The sequence below is a fragment of the Triturus cristatus genome, chromosome 10, assembly GCF_964204655.1.
Source record: "Triturus cristatus chromosome 10, aTriCri1.1, whole genome shotgun sequence".
Classification (NCBI taxonomy): Eukaryota; Metazoa; Chordata; class Amphibia; order Caudata; family Salamandridae; genus Triturus; species Triturus cristatus.
In genome coordinates, this window is record NC_140593.1 from 120839771 (window position 1) to 120856791 (window position 17021).

A 17021-nucleotide genomic window follows, 5' to 3' on the forward strand; every position below is an offset into this window, starting at 1 on the left:
TGGCTGACTGCGCTGGGAACAGCACCGTCACCCACTAACCACGCATGCAACCTGGGAATCATCCTCGACTCCTCCATCTACATGTCCAGGCAGGTCAAAGCCGTCTCCTCCTCCTGCTACAACACCCTCTGCATGCTCCTCAGGATCTACAAGTGGATCCCCACCAAAACAAGAAGAACGGTGACACAGGCCCTCGTCAGCAGCAGGCTAGACTACGGCAATGCACTCTATGTAGGAATCCCGGCCAAACACCTGCGACGACTGCAACGCATCCAAAACGCCTCCGCCCGACTGATCCTCAACGTCCCTGGCTGCAGCCACATCACCCCTCACCTGAAAGACCTACACTGGCTCCCCGTCGACAAGAGGATCACCTTCAAGCTTCTCACCCAGCACACAAGGCACTCCACAATACCGGACCAGCCTACCTCAACAGCAGACTCAGCTTCTACACCCCCACCCGCCAGCTCTGCTCCGCCAGCCTCGCCCACGCCGCTGTCCCCCGCATCCAACGAACGACCTCCGGTGGCAGATCCTTCTCCTTCCTCGCCGACAAAACCTGGAACACCCTCCCTACTCACCTACGGCAGACCCAAGATCTGCTCACCTTCAGAAGACTCCTCAAGACCTGGCTCTTCGAGCAGTAGCAGTACCCCCCTCTCCACAGCGCCTTGAGACCCTCACGGGTAGGTAGTGCGCTTTACAAATTCATTGATTGATTGATTGATTGATTGATAAATGGATTCAAACAGCAGTCAATCATGTAGCGCCTGAAAAAACTGTTAGAATAAGAAGATCTCAGGCAACCTCGCCATGGTATGGCCTAGATCTTAAAATCATAAAGCCCAAATCTAGGAGAATTTAACGAACATGAAGATCGGATTCTAGTAAGGCGCTCAAAATAGCATATAATTTAGCCCTAGAAGAATACAAGGAGGCCATTATAAAAGCCAAATCTGCATATTTCACAGTAAAATTTGAGGCGACGAACAACTCCTCTAGGGGGTTATTTAAATCTATCCAGTTACTATCTAAGCCGCAGCAGACTAATCAGTTTAAACCCGACCTAGCCTTTTGTAATAAATTGGCTAATTTCTTCCAGACTAAGGTACAACTGATCTACAGCGACCTACTGAACACAGCTAGTGTCGGGACGACCGTAACAGGCCACCACTGGAGGAGAAGGCATCTCAGTGCCAACCAAATAGTTTTCGGTTCTTCACTCACGAGGAGGTGAACAATATTCTTCTTACCATTAAATCAGGATCTCTGAATGATCCTTGTCCACCAGCCATTATGCACCTGGTCTCTAGGAAGATTAGTTTACATCTTACCCCATTATTAAACAAAGTGTTAGAGACAGGCATTTATCCGTGTGCCTGGAAAAAAGCATGTATCAGGACGATTCTGAAAAAGCCTGCCCTGGACCCTACTGAGGCTAAAAATCACCGACCTATTTCATGCCTGCCAATAGAAGCCAAAGTCCTTGGGAAATCAGCCAACAGGGAGATGACCCAATACCTAGACTCCAATAATCTGCTGGACACAAGACAGCATGGATTTCGGTCATGTCACTCTACTGAGACTGCTTTGATTATGGCTACGGAGGAGATCCGCAGACAGGGGGATGGGGAGGTGGAGCTGTCCTTATCCTCTTAGACCTACCAGCAGCTTTCGACACCATAAATCATACGGTGTTAGTGCGACGGCTGAAGGCTATGGGGATTGACAACACGGCTCTGGCCCTGGGAAAATCTACAATCCGACACGTTTCATCTTCCATGCGTAGTGCCGCATGGATCTGCCTTGTCACCGACTATTTAATATCTATGTTACTCCACTGGCCAGACTCATCAGAGAGCATGGCTTTATTTTGGTCTCATATGCGTATGAATCGCAGCTTATCATTTCCGTATCCAAGCGGCCAGAGACCACCGCCATGAGCTTTCATGCCTGCTTGACGGAAATCATGAGCTGGATGAGTCAAAATGTTCTTAAGATCAACACTGATAAAACGGAGGTAGTGGAGTTCGGCAATGGCCAAGCTCTGTGGAATCAAATCTGGTGGCGGACTGAGGCCGGTGAATGTCCTCGTCCAACAGCTAAGGTCAAGAACCTAGGAGTGATCTTTGATGATCAGCTCAACTTCGCAGCTCAGATCAATCGTCTAACCTCCACCTGTTTCTTCTTATTGAAGACCTTACGGAAGATTTTCCCATTTATTCCTCAGGAACTTAGGAAATCGGTGAAAGTAGACCCTTTTTTTTTCAAAAATAAGACTACTGCAATGCACTCTATGGGCATTGACAAGGCACAGAGGACGAAATTGCAATCATTACAAAAAGCTGCGGCACGATTGCTACTAAACATTCCGAAAGGCCATTCCACCTCGGCTGGTATCAGATCGCTACATTGGCTCCCTATCCAGCAACGAGTAGAATTTCAGGCCCTCTGTTTGGTGCACAAGGCACTATATGGCACAAGGCACTATATGGAGGCGCATCCGTGGATATCCAGAAACTGTTCTCATGGTACACTCTCACCAGAAAACTTAGATCCACAAATGTAGGCCTCATTCATGTCCCCAAAATTCGTAAAGCGAGGTGGGAGTCTGTCACATTGTGCAGCTAGACTGTGGAATCAGTAGTCCATCTTGATGAGACCGCAACCCAACAGGCTGCTTTTTAGAAAACTGCTAAAATCCTGGTTATTCCCCACGCACTAAGTCACCGCTGTCAATGGTATAGTCCCTTCGTCACACTCCCAGCGCCAAGACTCCGCAGCATTCGAGCGCTTTATAAAATGTATCTTATCATATCTTATTAGTAAAGCCAACCCTAACTTCTGTGGTACGCTTTAAATCCTGACGTTGTGCTTCTCCAGACCAAATACTCTTAAAATATATTACCTACTTTTATGGACGACGTGATTTCTACACTTTGCAATTCTCATTGCCCTGAGTAACATTTCCTATAAACGGATTTATACACTAATTATTAATTTTCCCTGTAAAATGTGTGTGATGTAGAGTGCTCTGACACCCTACATTGGTATGCACAGCGCTATAAGGCAAATGAAATGAGTGTGAGAGAAGGGCTTTGGAGAGATGAGGGGCACTGTTGGAGGGTGGTAGTGAGGGAATCCGTGGGGAGGGTGGTCATTGGTTCGGGCGCCAATAAAGATGTTGGCACCGGGCGCCACCAGCGCTAAAGATGGATGTGCGCGTGCCTGAGTGGGCAAAGAATCTATTAGGGCGGCTGGGGAGGGGAGGGGATGTGTGCTTCCGCAGTGAGGTCTGGATGGGACACTTGGCCAACAGTTGGAACAACAAAAAGAGGCTGAGTGAGTTGTGTATATTTGGCGTGAGGTCGTGAGTGCCCCCGGGCGGCGTCCGGTACGCCTGGCCCTCGGGCGGGGTCTGCCTCGTGTGAATTGAGAGGGGACGCGAAGGAAGTGCTTTCTTGGGTCGTCTGACCCTAATCCACATCTGACCCAGACTCTTCCACGTCCACTCAGCTCAGTCCCGTCATTGTCACAATATGCACCATTGTAGCGCATTTTCCAAAGTATTTCGGGACAGAATGTTGGCGTTTTTTTTCAGTGTTACGCTGTAGCGCCTCGAAGTCCAGAATAAGAGCGCTTTTTAAATAATATCCGTTTCGTTATGCTTTTTACGATTTCTTTTTTGTGCACAAACTTGCACCCAAAGGACATCGACTGCACCACATGTACAGGAGATCACTGGCTCATTGGCATTAACTGGGCATCCAAATGGCACCACTATGGAATTCCAGAATTCATCTGGGCTACTAGGGACGTCTCAAAAAAGGAGCTTTTCATGGTGAGATGGGATTTCCTTCATTTCAGATGAACGCACAGATTGGAATGGATTTAGTTGTGAAATGTGAATGACTATCAGGAAAAGTCTAGCGAACATTGTGAATACAATCCTCGAGACAAATAAAAGCTTAGATAATACAATTATCGAGCATTTACCCCCTCCCCGCCCCTTTCATCGTATTATCTAGATTGCTGGTGAACAGTGGGGGGAGTTAGTAGAATGTCAATCATGTTAGCAGCCTCAGAAGGATTAAAGGCCGTGTCACCTGCAGGACTATTTTTATCGACCTCGGAAAGATGACATGCCTAATTTGAATTATGATATTTATTATCTTCTTGGCCACTCGAATGACGCAGAAAGGGAGGACCAAACTATGAGGCAAAAAAGGCAAACATGCAGTATAATGGAGCACTTTATTTTATCGTATTGCTTCTTTATTTTGTGTTTTTTTTCAATACTTGCTAATACTTTCTGGCCAAAGATTTTACCTCATTGGTACTATTTCAACAACCAAATACAGTCATAAACAACTGAAGGAAGGATGACCAGTCAACCTTTGCGGGTGGCATTCCATTGTGCGGAAACAGGGGTCGCCACACATTTAGCTAGACGCAAAAAGAAATATCCACGCAGCAGGAAAGTAGGCAAAGGTTACCTTTGTCAAAGAAAGGATTTGTCCCTTTCGCCATGTGGAGATAAAGGGGTGAAAAAATAAAAACAAAGCCTCATTAACATGTAAATGTACTCGGGTGCGGCTGCAATAATTTCAAAAACTGTCCGTGTGTGTGTGCGAGACCGGGTAGCTGTCTCAGCCCGGGCGCGCACACACGACTGGGGGTTGGAGCACTCGGAGCCAAATGGCCTTGCGCCCCTGCCTTCAAGCCCTCACTGCGAGGTCCCGTTTGGGTGGACCGGGCCTGTTTAAATCTATAAATAAATAAATCAAGGGACATCTGAATGGAGCCGAACCCACCGCGGCGCCACCCACGAGCCCGCCTGGAGAGCAGTGAGCAGAGCTACAGGCTGGGTGTTTGTTTGTCAGGCGGTTAGTTTTAAAACTTTTTAATAATAGTACCGCAGTGAGCCACGCAGCGGTCTCTCCTAGATGACAGTCTGTGACCTCTCTTCTCCGAACAGGTCCTGTCGCAGGCACCGTACCCAATTCGGCACAGGCACCAGTGAGAGACTGCCACTTAATCTACAGAATCAATTCGTAACTGCCGCCTGCTCGGACTGGGGCCCGCCCGCCTGCCTCAGCAGTACCTTAACTTCCTGTCTCCCCTCAAGAGCAAACACACTGTGCAGTCCTGACTCATGTCACGTGAACGCAGCAGCCGCAGCCCGCAATAGTGAATCCAACAGCCTGGTAACACTCGGCAGCGCATGATGACTTCTGCACAGTGTCAGTGGTGCAGTTCAGCCCATGGCCAAATAAATTATAGAGGCCGCCCTCAAAATAGTGCCGCCTGGTTGCGGACCGCCCCCACCGCCCCCCCCCCCCCCCCCACGCCGCTGACGTATACCTGCCAGTGAGCTCCTAGGCTTCTCGAAGTCTGCTCCGGGGTAGGAGGCGCTGCGAACACCCCCAGTAACTCATAGCGCACTGTCCTACAGAGCGTACTCTGGACAGAGTGCAGTGTGAGCGTCTTTCTAGTGCTTGAGGCCAGTGGCCCTCTGCAGAGCCCCTGTTCATCGCCCACTTACACCTGTCGCAAGAAGAGAATGGGGGATCCGGAACAGCCGCGCCCCAACACCGTGAGCACCACGTCCAGCACCCCGAGTGAGACCTTTTCCACAACCGCCAGCATCGCTTACGACCGGGGTTTCTTGAAGACGCCCCAGGGCATCCTCCTGCTCGCCGAAATAGTGAGTACCAGCACACGCCGCTGCTGCACGCGTCTGTCTTTATAGCGCTGCGCGGAGAACGTCTCTTGTTACAGTGCTTGCAAACCATGTCGTTTCGTGCCCTTGTGAAAAGTATATATGTGTTTCCTGTTCAAAAGGGAAGATACAAGGAGGTGTCAACCGGCCGGTATTGAATTTGCGACCTGTTGATTACAAACTGATCTTTGCAGCAGTTTATAGAGCTTTGAAGTCTAACTGCACAGGCGCTATCACACTGATATACTATACATAGGTGTCAGTGTGTATATATATTTGCGCGGGACTTTCATTTTGGTACACAATGTGGGAGAGGGGTTCTCTAAAAGGGACGTGTAATTAAGGGTATGGTTTAAACATGTCAACTATATTTCTGTGATTGCCATACTCTGCCACCACCCATCATTTTTGTTCCTCTCTGAGCTTTCTAACATCGCATCAAGCTATATAAAAACACTGAAATATACCGAACACCAGCCAGGACTATTTGCTTTGTCAGTGGTTGTTAGCTGTTTCAGATAAATGAGTAGCAACAATGATTTTATGTAAATCATATTGAAAATGTTTAAATTGTGAAACTGAGACTGACTTAAACATGTCTGAGGCCTGTGGAAGGGATCGCGGTCTTTAGAGGGCCTCGGTCCCTCACTCCTGTTATGTTCACTCTGTGTCAGACGTGTACGCCCTGCTGTCCTCACATCTCGTCATCTACATATCTTGCCCCACATCTCTTTCCTTTTCAGGACCCTCTTTTCACTGTCTCCTGAATGCACCTCCTCACACCCCCTTCTTACACCACCACCAAACACACAACACACCCAATCACCTGTAAACACGACATTTTCTTTTACCTTTGCTTGTGAATATTGTGATAACTGTGTACCTCCTTAACACACAGAAGCACAAATGCAGCCAGAATGCAGATCTATTGCTCTGTAGACGGGCCCAGGAGTGAATGACCATGTAGTCTGAAAACCTTTTGGGCCCACCCACAGGCACGGTGAGACACTCGCACTGCCTCCAGCCATGACTCAAGAGCTCTCCATTGCGGTCTATTTTACACATACATAGGCAGGGCCACTGGAATTATGCGATTGTATGGCCGTGGCGATTTTTGCATTGTTATAGATTTGCCACATAACCCATCATCTGCTGCACAATCTGCAGATTTTAACAACAACAAATATTTTCTAGCTCAAACGTTTTACTAAACGCAGCAATGTGTGTTGCCGCACAGTGGGAGGCCCTTTGCAAAGCTTGACTGGTTACCTTTCTGTTGCTCATTGCAATATTTGGGTGTTAAACTGGTACTAATGAGGTGCAAGCAATGCCCAGACAGTGTTCACAAATGCGAAAAGTACAAAATAATGAGGCAATACTTTAAAACAAGTGCCACATTACTACGCATAATTTGGCTTTTCTTGACGCATAATTTACTCAACCCTGCCACATAATTTGGTTCTCCCCTGCTGCATAAGTTAAGACGCCCTGCATATATGGCGCATACTCCATTGCATCTACGCGGCACTATGTGCAATACGGCCCCTAGAGGTTAAATAAATGCCCTCGTTCTGCAATCAGCAGTCATTTCCTCCGCTTGGAAGGAAGCCATTGTTACTCCACTGCTGAAAAAACCGAATGCGGACCCGGAGGATCTTAAAAACTTCCGTCCTATATCCTTTCTTCCAGCGTCGGACAAGATTCTTGAAAAATGTGTTAACCAAGAACTTATCAAATTCATGGAGGCTCATGATATACCCGATCCTTCGCAGAATGGCTTCAGGAGCGGCCACAGTACAGAATCTGCTCTTCTTGTGGCTGCTGACGGCATTCACCGCAGGAAGATCGGAGGGGGGGGTGAGGGGGGCAGCCATTCTTGTGCTGCTTGATTTATCAGCAGTATTCGATACCGTTCCTCCGTTACGGATGCTTGAACGGCTGCAGCAAATGGGTGGCGACGGGTCTGCTCCCAAGCTGCTCCGCTCTTTTCTCACCAACTGGTTAACTATGGAGGCTTCAAGGCGGAGTGCCTCAGTCTACCATGAGGAGTCCCTCAGGGCTCTTCCCTGAGTCCGATTGTTCAATATTTATGTTGTTCCTATGGCTGAATCGCTGCGCTCGTTTGGGTTCCAAATACTGTCGGACGCGGATGTCACCCCCATTATGGTGTCTATTTCCAACGACCTGACTTCTGTAGCCGCGAAGTTCAATCACTGTATGCCTAGCATTAGCAGGTGGATGAAAGACAACGCCCTTAAACTTAATGCTGACAAGACAGAGGTCTTCGTCTTTGGCACTCAGGAGTCTATTTGGTCTAACATCTGATGGGCGGAGGATTGGCGACCGCTTCCCACCCAGGTCAGAGCCTCCAAAAACCTGGGCGTCATGTTTGACAATACCCTGAGCTTTGAGTCTCAGGTCAGCCGTAGCACGAGTACTTGCATTCTCATTATAAGGGCTCTGAGAAAGACTTTTCCCTATATTCAAATTGACTTGCGCCAATCAGCTATTATCGCCCTTATCACCTCACGATTGGATTATTCCAACTCTTTGTACCTCAATATCAATGTTTATTGTGTTAACAAACTGCAAGTTACTCAGAACGCGGCTGCCCGACTTATCTCGTACATCCATTGGCAGCTTTCTATAAGAGAAGGGATTCGAACCCTTCACTGGCTTCCAGTAAAAAAAAGATTATGTTTAAGTGTCTCTGTATTATTTTTAGTTTTATATAGCGCGAACCAGACCCGAAGGTATTAGAGAGCTTTACATGAGCACCAGTTGTTTTATAAACAGATGCATTCATTTTGTTAGGCACAGGTAAATTAAGTGATTTGCCCAGAATCACAGGACGTTGAGCGTCCCTGCCGAGATTCAAACCAGATTCCCCAGCTTCGACGTCGACCCTCTAGCCGTTAGGCCACATCCTCCCTCTTTGCATCAGAAAGGCTCTTGCCAGCCTAATTCCCTTTTTCAGTAGTATTCCCCCCGAGTAGGTCTCTTAGATCTTCCTCTCGCAGGCAGGTGCTAGTTCCCAGATTCCACAAGGCCAGACGGGGAGGTCAGTCCATCTCAGCGGCTGCTGCCGCAACTGTGGAATATCCTGCCCACCTACATCCCAGAAGCGAATTCTTTTGTTGCATTTAAAAAACTGCTGAAAACGTTGCTTTTCTCTCTCCATCTTCCTTAGTCATGGGGTTCTTTTCTTTCTGTTTGTCACTGGGTGCTCTCCGCCAGCGCGTTGACCCCGTAGGGTACAGTGTGCTCTATAAGTTCCAATAACATAACATAACAAATGCACTAAATAAGAGTAGTACAGAAAAAAAAGAAACACAGCATCCTAGAAACAGCTAACGCTCTTAGCGAATACAAGATGAAATAAAACGTGAAATAGGATCAGAAACTAAATTGCTGACACAGATTAATTTACATTTTGTTTTACATTCATTGCTCAGAAATTGCTCGGTGTTTCTGCCAGTAATGTTAAGAACAGGGATAAAGGGCCCAATGCGGACCTGTTTCAATGTCCATTTTCAAATTACTACCGGGTCTGACATTCGGGAGGACCCGGCACACTTAAAGCACTATATTTCAAAGTTAGGTTTAGCAACTTTTTAGTTAGGGACACCATCATTCTATAGAATGATGACTAGGACCAGACAGATGGATAGCCAGACAGACGGACGGCGAGACAGATGGACACATAACAGTCCACACGCTGGTAAAATGTTTTAGTAGCAGGTTTAGGGAGAGCCAAGCAACACTTGTGTAAACGTTGTTTGGCGCAAAACTGTTCTTGTGTAAATCTTACCCAGTAAAAAGTGGAGGAAAAGTGTCTGCAGTGAGTGCGCAAAGCTTGCACCCTTCATTAATGGGACACTGAGGTTTGATAAGACAGGTTTGTAGATCTTGCACCGTTTAAAAGCAGGGGAGGAGTTGGTGTGCAAACACTGCCCTGTGTGGAGGTGGAACGTGCGGATGTGTTTGTTGTTCGCCGGCTCCTTGTGGAGGCCACTTGGGTAAACAGAGCACTGTTTGCACACACCTAAGAAGCTCCAAAGGTGGGCTGCCATTGGCTCCTCTGCGTTTTTAACAGGTATTTAACATGTTCTGCATCAGCTCAATGAGGTATAAATGTGAATGAGTGAGATAGTGGGTGTGTTGGCTCCTGGAGTGTGTGGGTGAGATGGTATGTAGACTATGTGGGTGAGTGCATACATGGACCGTGTGGGTCAGCGGGTTCGTGGAGTGTGTAGGTCAATGGGTGTGTGGGCTCGTGGGTTTGTGGACTGTGTGGGTGAGACAGTACGTGGAATGTGTGGGTGAGTGGGTTTGTGGGCTGTGTGGGTGAGAGAGAACTTGACTGTGTGGGTCAGTGAGCTTGTGAAGTATGTGAGTGAGAGAGTATGTGGGCTGTGTGGGCTCATGGAGTGTGCGGGTGAGAGGGTACGGGGAAGGTGTGGGTGAATAGGCTCATGGAGTGTGCGGGTGAGAGGGTACGTGGACAGTGTGGGTGAGGGGGCTCACGGAGTGTGCGGGTGAGAGGTAGATGGACAGTGTGGGTGAGTGGGCTCACGGAGTGTGTGGGTGAGTGGGCTTGTGAAATGTGGGGGTTAGAGGGTACATGGACTGTGTGGGTGAGTCGGCTTGTGAAGTGTGTTGGGTGATACATGGAGTGTATGGATGAAGGAGGTACATGGAGTGTGTGGGTGAAGGGTACGTGTGGGGAGAGTGAGTCAATACGTTTTCTGTGTGAGTGGGCGAGTGCGGTGAGTGAGCGAGTGAGATAGTTTGAGCCATGCCAATGTATACCGCCCATTCTGCAACTCTGTGACAATAAAGAATGCACAAATGAAGAGATATCTTTGTGAAGAATTGATTATGAAGAAATCTTATAAAGAATCTAAGAGTTAAGAAAATCAATGAAAATCATATTAAAACTAACCGTTATCCTTCCCAAATCCTCAACTTAATCGTAATCCTCGAAGTAGCCCAAATTCAACTCTACCTCTGATCCTGAACATATTCATGACCGAACTCTGATCCTAACCCTCCCCCTACCATAAGCATAACCTAACATTCAAACTAGCACAGCCGGCCTAAGGCTAACCCTAAATATAATCATGGCCCTAACCATCACCATAACGCTCAAACTAACAGACCCTTAATCCTTAAATGTAATTATAACCCTTAGCACAACCTGAGCACCAACTCCAATCTTAAGAGCCACAAACGAACGCAAACTTAACATTAACACTGATCGAATGCATACTTATGACCCTAAACCTACCCAAACCCCAACCCTAACCTGGAAGTAACACAAACGTAACACTAACACTGACCCGAAACCTAATCACAACCCTATGCGCAAACCTAACTCTGATCCTGACCCTAACCTTACATAAACCCCAACTTCCATCATAACCCTAACAGACTAACAAGAACCTTACATTTAAGAGTAACCTAAGCACAAACTTAAAACTGACTCTAACTCCAGAGGTAATCATGACCCTAAAAGGCTAAATCAAACCCTAACTTTACAGATAACACTAAGCACAAACCTAAATGTTGCCCTAATCCTAAACTGAAAATAACCTAAGCACTTTGAAATACTAACCCTTAATGAAAATAAAAGCCTAAACACAATCCTAATTCCAAATCCAACTTTAAATAAAACACAAAGCACAAGTGTAACTCTAAACCTAAACGTAAACCAAACACCAAACAAATACATAACACTAACCTTAAGCATCAACCTAACACTAAATCTAACTCTACGTTTAAACATAAGACTGAGCGCAAGCCTAACCATAATGCTTAAACGTAACCCTAAACACATGCGCATCGCCAATACCAGTTGTAAATATACACAAGGGGCGTGCAGAATGCTACTTCTGGCCTAAGTATGGCCAGCAACGCAAGCCTTACACTACCTGAATCTCTAAAGATAACCTGAAACCTAATGCGAAACACAAGCCTAACTCTAACTCAAGCCCTATCTTTAATTTTAGTACTAAACCAAAGCCTAACGCAAACTCTGACCCTACACATAACCATAAGCACAGGCCTAATCCCAACTTTGAAGGTGTCACTGGGTACAAACCCAGTGCTAACTTTAACCTTAGTGATAATTGTAAACATACCCTAAATACACTTCATATTGTAACTATACGCCACATTCCAACAAACCCATAACAGTAATCCTGAAATACTGTGATACCAGGGGTAGAAGGGTGCAATGTAAGCATCAAGCAACGTAATATAACATAATGTGGAAAACAGCAATCATTTCCAGTGAGCATCTCCTGGGTCTTCTATGACCAGTTAGCACTCCCTTGCCAGCTCTCTAAACTATTGCAGTATTCCTTATGCCCAGTTGGCACGTTGTCAAATTCCCTTGGATCCAATATTTATCATTTCTCTTCCCCGTTCTCCATTGTTGTACTTCACTCCTTTCCCAGCCATCGACTCTCATCTCTTCACTCTTCTGAGGCATGTGGGTTTATGTCTGATGACCTGCAGCCAGAAGGGTGCCCACGCAGCAATAATTAGCCTTCTGTGTGCAGCCCATCAGCTTTGCCAATGATGACCTAGGTCTGTTTGCTGAAGCTGTTCACCATCAGCAAAACAGCGCCAGACACATATCCCATCACGCATGCGCACGTGTGCTATGTCACTAGTGCCCATTGTAGTTCCTGAGGCGGAAGTTCACTACGTCACTGAGTGATGGTTCTGGCCTCACAGAGCTATCACCGCCTGTTGCCCGGAGGGCGATGAAAGATCACCAGAGCTTACAGAACAGGGCGCAGCTTGGCAGCCATGTTTCCTCTGTGCGCACCCAGCTGAGTGCTTGTGTGGTCAAGCAAGGCTGGAACAGGATCACCCAGGACATTTTTGTGAGGTAGTTTTGTTTATGTGTTACTATTTATCACACAAAGTGTTTGTAGCTCTCCACAATGGCTGGCTCCAAAAAGGTAATTGAGCTGCACAATGGATAAAATTACAAAAAAACGTTTTCAGAACACACTATTTGCAGGCGCGGCTGGCACAGGCAAGAGCGGTGGGGCAGGGCAGGTAGGGGTAGAGCGGCGTGGGGGGAAGTTGAGAGACAACAGGATAGGTAAAATAAAATATAAAAACTTTAAAAATCTCTTACCTTGCGCTCGCCGCATCGCCAACTCTTTGATGTGGCGAGCGCAAGGTAAGTGGTTTTTAAAATGTTTTAATTTAATTTTACCTATCCCATCGTCTGTCGACTTCCCCTCCCCCACCCTCGTGCCCTACCGCTTTTACCTGTGCCTGTCGCACCTGTCTGTTTCCCCTCCTGACATGTTTCAGCCTGAAACAGTGTTAGTCTGCGGACTTCTTTGGGTTAGAATGAAGAACACTCATGGTAACCACATGAGCAGAGGTGTCTGAAGTGCAAATATTGATCTCAGTAGAGTCAGAGGTCTTTTTTCTTCAGAAGTTTGTAAACATATATGTTGCAAACGTTTTCTGAGTGCTCTAACCAAACCCGCAAAAGTGGACTTTTTGTGAAAAAACCTCAGCAACAAACTGATGTTTTTATATGTTTATTAAATTTTATCATATACATAACAATTCTCAACAAGTATTGGAAAAGCCAATAAGTTTCGCCTTTTGGCTTTACCACTGCAGACCTATTAGCTTTGCCAAAGCTTTTTGCTGAAGCTGTTCACTATCGGCAAAAAGGCGGAATGATGCATGCAGACACATGTTCTATCACGCATGGGCACATTTGCGGCATGATACTACGGCATCAGCATACATGCATGCACGTATCATGCACCATGATGCTGCAGCCATTTTCTTTCAATTCATCAATCCAAGATGGCAGACACCCATCTTGGAAAGGTAAACTAATAAAACTTTAAAAAGTGTGCCCTAACACTTTTTTTTGTTTAGAAATTGCCCATGAAAAAAACAATAGGATGAGACAGGGAGCGGGGAGCAACGGTGGAGTGGGTGAGGGGTGTTGGTTCGATAACGTGAGAACCGACGAGTTGTAGAGGCAGCGAGAACAGAAACAATGGAGAAGCAGGATAGCGAGTGCAAAAAAAAGGGGGAACCAGCATTGGCAATGCCAATAGGTCTGACTTTAAAGGAATTTTGTATGTTAATGAGTCATTGCAAGTCAAAAAGCATCAGAATGGATGTTTTTGCATCAAAACAAAGAACTGTAGAATAATGCTGGTGTAGGTTAAAAGGTCAGATGACAGTTGTACTGTTGAGCCAAAAATAAAGATCCATGTAGGTTAGTGACTGCCCTCCTCCCATCTGCGCTGCTGCCAGATTAAAACACCATACACTATCTAATTTTCTAAGATGCTTTATTAGCATTCTGATGTCATGTGTGTTATGTGTGTGACCCTGACAGTTCAAGCTCAGACAGCTGCATAAATAAACAAACTGATCACAGCTGTGTGATAGGCAAGAACTTTTTTGTGGTAGCACAAAACTTCTGTCCAATCAAAGCACGTCCTGGCTCCCAACATGTGGGCAGATCCAAAGCCCCTCTCTAGTGATGCTCACATAATTGTCTGCCAACAGGCGTGCGGTTAAGCCAGACTATAAATACTGAGCATGATGAGGGAGGCAGGGGGAAAGCAGTGCCGTAACATAAGCCCCCGTGAAGCTGGGGTGAGGGTCCATGAGCTCCATGGGGCCCCCTCAGGAAAAGTGCTAGGTGGTGGACCATGGAGGGGGGCCCTCCGTGTACTTTGCAGGCGGGGCCCCCACACGTTTTGTTACGCCACTGGGGAAAAGCAATGGGAGAGATTGGTGAAAGTGCAAAATGTTTGAAAAAAGACTAAACCCAGTGGCATGGGCATGGGCAGGGGAATCAACAGATGAGCTAGAGAGGAGGGGTGAGTAACCCAGAAGTGTGGTGTCTGTGTAGAGAAGGGTAAGCAATTGGCTGAGCCAAAGAAGACTTAAGTACTGGTATTGTTCACAAGAGTCCTTTGTAAACAGGCTGCTCATCATTAAAACATGCTGTAGCTAAACAAGAATAAAGCTGATGGAGAAAGAGCAGGAGAAACAAAGGCGGGAGGGCAGACAAGAAAGTGAGGTGATTAAAAACAACTCATCAGACAAGTACAATTTCCTTCTCTGTGGCGGCTTGCAGAAAAACTGCAAAACATTTTTGCAAGAAAGCAAAAATTAGCAACTCGGAAAAACTTCACGGTATCAATCAATCAATCATCGCATTTATATAGCGCGCTACTCACCCGGAGGGTCTCAAGGCGCTGGGGGGGTCCGCTACTGCTTGAACAGCCAGGTCTTGAGTTGCTTCCTGAAGGTGAGGTGGTCCTGGGTCAGGCGGAGGTGGGTGGGGAGGGAGTTCCATGTCTTGGCGGCGAGGTAGGAGAAGGACCGTCCCCCTGTGGTGGCTCTTCGGATGCGGGGGACGGCGGCGAGGGCGTGGCTGGTCGATCGAAGCTGGCGTTTGGGAGCGTAGAAGTTGAGGCGGCTGTTGAGGTATCCTGGGCCTTGGTTGTGTAGGGCTTTGTGTGCGTGGGTGAGGAGACGGAAGGTGATTCTCTTGCTGACCGGGAGCCAGTGCAGGTCTCTCAGGTGTCCGGAGATGTGGCTGCGACGGGGGATGTCCAGGATGAGTCGTGCTGAGGCGTTCTGGATCCGCTGGAGTCTCTTTTGGAGTTTGGCGGTGGTTCCGGCGTAGAGGGAGTTGCCGTAGTCCAGACGGCTGGTGACGAGGGCCTGGGTGACCGTCTTCCTGCTCTCGGTGGGGATCCACCGGAAGATCTTACGTAGCATGCGCAGTATGTTGAAGCACGACGAGGAGACGGCGTTGACTTGTCTGGTCATGGAGAGGGAGGAGTCCAGGATGAAGCCCAGGTTGCGTGCGTGGTCTGTTGGTTTGGGTGCGCTGCCTAGGGCGGGGGGCCACCAGGAGTCGTCCCACGCGGCGGGTGAGGATCCCAGGATGAGGACTTCCGTCTTGTCTGAGTTCAGTTTCAGGCGGCTGTTCTTCATCCATTCGGCTACCTCTTTCATCCCTTCGTGAAGGTTGGCTCTGGCGGTGGCGGGGTCGTTGGTGAGGGAGAGGATCAGCTGGGTGTCGTCGGCGTAGGAGATGATGTTGAGGTTGTGCTGGCGTGCGATGTCTGCGAGGGGGCTCATGTAGACGTTGAAGAGGGTTGGACTGAGCGAGGAGCCTTGAGGGACGCCGCAGATGACTTCGGTGGCTTCAGATCTGAACGGAGGGAGACGGACTCTCTGTGTCCTTCCGGCGAGGAAGGAGATGATCCACTCCAGTGCCTTCTCCTGGACTCCGATGTTGCTGAGGCGTTGTACTAGGGTACGGTGGCAGACAGTGTCGAAGGCCGCGGAGAGGTCGAGGAGGATGAGGGCCGCTGTTTCTCCGTTGTCGAGTAGCGCTCGGATGTCATCGGTGGCTGCGATCAGGGCGGTCTCGGTGCTGTGGTTGGCTCGGAAGCCAGACTGCGAGGGGTCGAGGGATCCGTTCGTTTCGAGGAAGGCGGCCAGTTGCTTGTTGACGGTCTTCTCGATGACTTTTGCTGGAAACGGGAGCAGCGAGATGGGGCGGTAGTTCTTGAGGTCGGTCGGGTCGGCCGATGGCTTCTTGAGTAGGGCGCTGAGTTCAGCGTGCTTCCAGCTCTCAGGGAAGGTGGCGGTGTCGAAGGAGGTGTTGATGATGTCCCGCAGGTGGGGTGCGATGACAGCGTCGGCCTTGTTGAAGACGTGGTGAGGGCAGGGGTCGGTCGGAGATCCGGAGTGGATGGAGTTCATCGTGCGGACGGTGTCTTCGGTGCTGATCTGAGTCCAGGCGCGGAGGGTGGTGGTGGGGGGCGGTGGTTCGGTCGTGGCGTTCGTCGGTAGAGAGCTGAAGCTGTTGTGTATGTCCGCGATCTTGTTGTGGAAGTAGGCGGCGAGGGAGTTGCAGAGGTCTTGCGAAGGGGTGATGTCGTTGTTTCCGGCGTTGGGGTTGGAGAGCTCTTTGACGATGTTGAAGAGTTCCTTGCTGTTGTGTGCGTTGTTGTCCAGTCGTTCCTTGAATGCAGTTTTCTTGTTGGCATGGATGAGTTGGTGGTGTTTTCGGGTGGCGAGCTTGAGGGCAGTCATGTTGTCCGGTGTTGGGTCTCTGCGCCAGGTTCTCTCGAGGGCTCGGCAGTTCTTCTTGGAGCTCTTGAGTTCGTCGGTGAACCATGGGGCTTTCTTGCTACCGGGTCTGCTGGGCGGGGTCCTCAGGGGGGCGAGCTCGTCTGCGCAGTCGCTGATCCACTTCGTGAGGTTG

General features: G+C 48.3%; 2 protein-coding genes across 2 annotated transcripts in view; one reads left to right on the forward strand and one right to left on the reverse strand.

The window, feature by feature from the left end:
- The window catches only part of LOC146788991 (uncharacterized), a 144483-nt gene that overhangs the window by 120824 nt on the left and 6638 nt on the right, over window positions 1–17021 (reverse strand). The gene's annotated exons all lie outside the window — the stretch shown is intronic.
- The window catches only part of CMTM8 (CKLF like MARVEL transmembrane domain containing 8), a 94279-nt gene continuing 82472 nt past the window's right edge, over window positions 5215–17021 (forward strand). The window contains exon 1 of the mRNA XM_085630577.1: window positions 5215–5707. Coding sequence (XP_085486703.1) covers window positions 5564–5707 — 144 coding nt within the window. The 5' untranslated portion in view covers window positions 5215–5563. The remainder of the gene's footprint in view (window positions 5708–17021) is intronic.